We start from the raw sequence: 5,867 nt of genomic DNA on the forward strand, positions 1-5,867 counted from the left end.
ATGGAGTGTGTCACGATGGAAGCGGGAGACAGTGACGGCATCCGATGGTAAGTCATTTGTTATCGCTTGGGACTCGTAAGTTGCTCGTTTACCTCGATTCCTCTTTCGAAACCCCTAATTCAACGGCGCTGAGCTAAGCTTGGTCTGAATTTCGGTACAAACCTTTTATTTCAGCAGCACCTGCACCGCTGCCATCTCAGACAGCTTTGAGTGTTAATTTCGGGTACGAATACCCATGGATAAGGTGCGCATGGCAGTTTCCCTGAAACATGTCCGTGTCTTTCCTTTGCAATTTTTTTTGGCGGTACAATTTTTTATCCCGAGCGTCAACAACAGGATGTAATTGTTCGCATCATGTGATAGCTGCATATATCTCCACTTACGCTTGCCAACATTCGACGCAGGCGAAAAAACTTGACTCACATGGCATGTTCTTTCTCACTGACGGCATTTCCCTTTTGCCAAAAACCAACGAGCAACAGGTTCTTGCTTCTGAACAGTATAAGGAAGCCTTTACGGCACCACTGAAGACCGAAATGTGTCAGAACGTGAGGACAAGGGTTCACCTTACTTAACACAGATTCAGAGCTCAAGGGCTGCCACAAGTGCTTCGCTACGCTTCTAAGAAACAAACCACCGTTGCCCGGTTACCTTTGGCAAAGACGGTGCATTTCTCTGCTTCTTCAGCTTTAATGGTATGTCAGGGCTTTGCTTACTTATAATCGTATGAAATTTACGGGCTGGTAATCAGTTGCTCGGCAACATGTTTCTTTATTATATAGGAAAAACGTCCACCTGGAGCGCTGGACTTAGACCTAGCACTGATGCTTCGTGTGGCATCAGTCGTACTGACTGGTGTAAACTGTATTGTATAGCCACTCCGGCTCTTGTGAGAAAAGCCTGGCGAGAAAGAAAAATAAATATGTCGAAGTTCTCATAATGCATGGCGCGCAGTCAGAATAAAAATGTTCCCTCTTGCCTTGACGGTTCAAAGTTCGTCACCACTGTCCTCTTCGCATTGTCTTCTTGTGGCAAAGTGACTGTAGTATACACTTTGAGAATAACTTCCATTTCATTCTGCCGAGTCCGTAGTTGAGTGGTGCTAAAGCTTCCATTTATTTGCAGGCAGAACCAAGCGTGGTCAGACGCCCTACTAACGCCGCAGGTGAAGTCTACTGGCGCGATGGCCGCCAGCAACAGCTGGGCAACCCGGGATATGGGAAGCAACGATGCGGCCATCCTCCGTCCGACCTCCACAATGACCACAGGCGCGGGCTGCGTTCGATCGCGTGGTGCGGCAGCCAGGGCAGGTCGCTTCGCCCCTTTGTCCATACCTGCACCGCTGCTGGAAGAGGCGCGTCCGGCGGGCTGGAAGCCCGCGCCAGGCGACTGCGTCAAGAGTGTCGTGCACAGGCTTATCGTGGTGGCCCTGTCCGCTGCGGTGCTCAGTCTGGCGGCCGCCTTCGCTGTCTTCCTGTTGGGCTGCCCCATGACCCTGGTCGCGGCGCTGCTCGCCACGGGCGTCACCATCGAAGTCTGCTGCTGGTTCCTGTTCCTCTGCAGCTGCGCCCAGAAGTCGCGCGCCATCCTCGCTGCTGTCCTCATGCCGCAGGAGGAAAGGTACCCGCGTGAAGACGAGATGGAAATGCAGCAGCACTGGGACGCTGACCATGCAGAATCTTCAGCAGCCTTCGGGGGCGACTACTCTGTCGCCGTGTAGCTCATATCCGCTGACGTTGAGCTCAATGGGACGAAAATGCGGATCACGTTCCCTGCGGTTCCATCGCTCGTGAGGTCCTCTTTCTGCAGGTCTTTCTCCTTTAGGGCCTATCGTATCGTAATGGCATGTGCTTGAATTATACTTCAGTTGCTTGCACCTGCAGACGACAGGTTGCATGGCACTCACTAGTAAACGATCGTCTTCATCAGCACTATTGGTCACTGCCGTACGGTTCCGGCTGTGATATCAATCTTCTCACGTTATTGTGTGAACTGAAGTGAGCCACTAATACATCTAACGCATGAGGCAATAGTGCATTTAAATATGTCTTAACAGTTTGTGAATCAAGATTTTCATTTTTCGTGTTCAATATTGAAAGTGTGTTGAAAATTTTGGAACACAGAACATAATCGTACTTTTCCATTTCATCTCGGGGTAAGCTGTGCATAGATGCTTATAATACGCAGTAGTTGCTGTTGCACCTATACACATTGTAAACAACCCCGCTGTGCAACTGCATATCTCAAGGCCATTTATAAAAAAATAAACGGAGCAACGTACCTTTTAAACGTATTGTGACTTATTTACACTAATCCAGCAAATGTTTTGAGGAGACCTAGAAATAGTTGTTTCAGACCGGTAAGCATAATATAGAGGTCGCTACAGCTATATCCTCTGATCATGCAATACTCGTGAAAATCTCTTCCTATAGCCGAGTATGATACACCACCTCCCAACAGAGTCTTATAACGAGCGCAGTTGTAGCGAACGCTCGCTTATTAGGATCGTTGGCGGTGCTACTGTCAAAATATCTAATAGAACAGTAGCATGTTTTCTCAGATACAGTGACCGATCATGTCAACACAACTATGTTATAGCGGACAAGGAGGCGCCTCAAATTTGGCCCCGCACTCGAAACTGCGCGGTTCCCAACAGCGTGTGGGTCGAAAAGCGTATTCTAGCTTTCGTGTCACACTCACTCTTTTCCGTAACGACGTGTTGACTTCGGAAAAGTAAAAAAGTCGGCATTACAACCGCTGTCAAGCGCGAACAGATAGACTTCTGGGCGAACCTGTGCATGCGCGTGTGCCAATTGGTCTCAAGTCGAAGCAGGAGTTCGTAGCACATGCTGTTGGGCTTTTTGGAGTTACCTCTTCTCTTCGGTGGGTCCTGTTTTTTGTCCCAATTTTGTAGTCGCGCAGAGGGGCAGCGCTGAAAGCGAAATAATGGCACGCGGTCGGTGATAAACCAATGGTAGTTATCTAAGATCTTTGAATGCCGGTCACATTATTGCCTTGCTGTCACGACCTGTCACGCTGTGAGCGTTCTCCAACTTCTGCGCTCCTGCTGGCTGTAAGTAACGGGCATACAACCAGGAGTGCAATTGGCACTTTCTGCGTGCACGTGCGTTGCACCAGCTTCGCCGCTGCATCCGTACAGCTTTGTCGAGGATCGGAGAAGTGAAGACCTACCACCAGTTGCCACGTATGCTCCTTTTGAAGTGAGTGATATTGCGACTCTAAAGCAGTTCGTTGGCGCAAATTATTTCGTCGACACGCACATTACCTCTCCGTAGAGCTTGGAAAGCTCTATTAGAGGGCCTGCATCAAGAAGACCTGCATAATGGACCTTTTCAAGAAGTATGCGCCACCTTTGCGGATTTCCATTGTGCTCGGGCGCTTTTGCGCACTTGGTTTTTATGCAAATGCTGTCGTGGGACAAGCAAAGCAAGTGTTTGTAACAGGGCGTAAGTTATATATAGAGAAATTGGTACTTAAGTTTCTATGTCGACCTGAAAGAGGAACACGATAGCCAAGGCAAAAATATGGACCAGTTTGAATTCATGGCCGTACTAGACAAGCCCACTTAATACGAACGTTGAATACAATGAAATCAAACTTGTTATAAGTGGGCTCAACTGAAATGGATATTAAGGAGGCAATAGTACGCTCGAGAACTTCATCTAGCCTGGCTGAATACACCCATACTTCAACAGTTTCTTCGAAGTTCCGTTCGTAAGAAGCTGAAAGGTTGGAGACTAAATTTCATCCGAAGAATTCTCCGCATGCTGTTTGCAAAGCCAACCAATTAACGAAGTCTACGTGCACTGCTGTCTAACGCTGCTATATGCCCCCAACACTGTGACTGGGGTTCTCTAGGTGGTACGGCCACGGATTCAAGTTTGTCCGTATTTTTGCCTTGGCTATCTTGTTCCTCTTTCCAGGTCCACATAGGAACTTAACTAGCAATTTCTCACTATATAACGTACGCCTTGTTACAAAAACTTGTTTTGCTTGCCCCACGACGGCATTTTCACAAAAAAACCAAGAGTGCAAAACCCTCTGAGCACAAATTTCTGTTCCTGGGGAACGTTTTTGCCAGCACCACTATGCATCTGAATGGCACTCACAGTATATGTTGTCATCTTTTTGGCTCACAATAAGTGAAGTGCTTTTGCAAAGGAGAAAGGGGAAAAGTCTTTAAAGCAGCTCCAAATCATCATCATCATCAGCCTGGCTACGCCCACTACAGAGCAGACGGCCTCTCCCATGTCTTTCCAATTAACCCTGTTTTTTGCCAGCTGCAGCCAACGCATTCCCGTAAACTTAATCTCATCCGCCCACCTAGCTTTCTGGTCCCCCCTGTTACGCCTGCCTTCTCTCGGAACCCACTCTGTTACCCTTAAGGAAGAGCGGTTATCTTGCCTTCAAATTACATGCCCTACCCAAGCCAATTTCTTCCTCTTTATTTCGGCCCGGATGTCATTAATCCGTGTTTGTTCCCTCTCCCAATCTTCCCGCTTGCAGTCTCTTAACGTTGCAGCGATAATTTTTCTTTCCGTAGCTCTCTGCGTTGTCCTTAACTTAAGCTGGGCCTTTTTCGTTAGCCTCCACGTTTCTGCCCCATAGTTGAGTAGCGGTAAGATACAGCTGTTTTATACTTTGCTCTTGAGGAATATTGATAAACTGCCAATCATGATCTGTGATAGCCTGCCATATGCGCTCCACCCCATCACGGCTTCCTGGTACGAGTTCACAAGCTAGAGATGGGAAGTGGGCTAGTGTGCCCGCGAAACGCCTGTTTCGCGATGTAATTGAGGAGAGGAATTGGGTGAGAGTTTTTTTATGCATAGGCAGTCCCAGCATGTGCGACTCTCATCAGATAGGCTCTTCAGTTTCTCAGATAGGAGCTGAAATAGCATCTTCCACTGCACACCAGATGATGCTGCCTCTTCGACTAGTTAGCTAAGGCGGCTAGCATTTATTTCTTTGGCTTGTGCAGAAAAGACCGCATTCAGATCGACAAGAGATAAGCGCCAGGTTCACGATGTTGAATGCGTGCAGACAGTCAATGTCGTGCAGAGCACATGCTACGTGTAGCGACGCGCAGTCGCGGATACTCGTACGTGGACGGGTGCCACGGTAGGTGGTGCCGATAAACCGCTGCATGCTATACTGCGTGCTCTAAGAGCGATTAAAGGCCGAGAGCTAGACCGGATCGTGTCCGGCGGAAGCTGTCACCAGTCGTCTGGTGTTGTCTCAGCACCGGAATGAATACGCTCCAGCGCAAGAGCTGAAGCTTCTTCGAACTTCTTTTGTTAGACTTTTCCCATTAGGCCATGTCAACATGTCGCTCTTGTTTTCATGGGATATAGGGCGCACTGCCACTGCGGGGATTGGCCAAGTCACAGACGGATGGTCAAAAGTGTTATTTTTTCAGAAAGATTTAAGTGAAGCTTGAGCGAATAAAATTAAGAACAAATCAGTTCCTATGAGGCAAGTGACTGAATTTGGTGCGGTAACTTTATGTTTAGCTTATCAGATGTTTTTATTACGAAGCAATTTTGCGCAACAACAGAAAGAAGTATGAATGCAGAAATATTTCAGGATGCGAGCTGCTTAGTTTCCGAAAGCAAGTTTGAATGTCGAAGTACACATTCCTGCTGCTGTAGCCAAGCGTGAAAGCGGTGTAATGCAACGCGTTACTCAGATTTATTGGAAATGGCTTGAGGCAGAAAGAGAAAATTAATTTTATTAGGCGTTTAGTCCCCAGTCTGGGGCTTTTTGAAGACGTCATGAGACGCTATGAACGAGAAAGCCAGCTGAGCCGACAGCACGTCGGCTCTGCCGAACTGCCTTGGGATGTT

General features: G+C 47.9%; 1 protein-coding gene across 1 annotated transcript; it reads left to right on the forward strand.

Moving 5' to 3' along the window:
* LOC149342275 (uncharacterized) lies at positions 1–1,739 on the forward strand. The gene is made up of 2 exons (XM_089542135.1): positions 1–47; positions 1,126–1,739. The coding sequence occupies exons 1-2, from the start codon at positions 1–3 to the stop codon at positions 1,718–1,720; spliced, it is 642 nt and encodes a 213-aa protein (XP_089398261.1). The 3' UTR covers positions 1,721–1,739.
* The last annotated feature ends 4,128 nt before the right edge of the window (positions 1,740–5,867 follow it).

This window comes from Amblyomma mixtum, chromosome 5 (assembly GCF_055824585.1).
Source record: "Amblyomma mixtum isolate Tamu chromosome 5, ASM5582458v1, whole genome shotgun sequence".
NCBI classification, from domain to species: domain Eukaryota; kingdom Metazoa; phylum Arthropoda; class Arachnida; order Ixodida; family Ixodidae; genus Amblyomma; species Amblyomma mixtum.

Excerpts from the sequence above, each read along its gene's own strand:
- LOC149342275 (XM_089542135.1), top strand. The coding sequence starts at position 1 with ATGGAGTGTGTCACGATGGAAGCGGGAGACAGTGACGGCATCCGATG. Across the intron at positions 48-1,125 it reads GACAGTGACGGCATCCGATG|GCAGAACCAAGCGTGGTCAG; the intron begins GTAAGTCATTTG and ends ATTTATTTGCAG.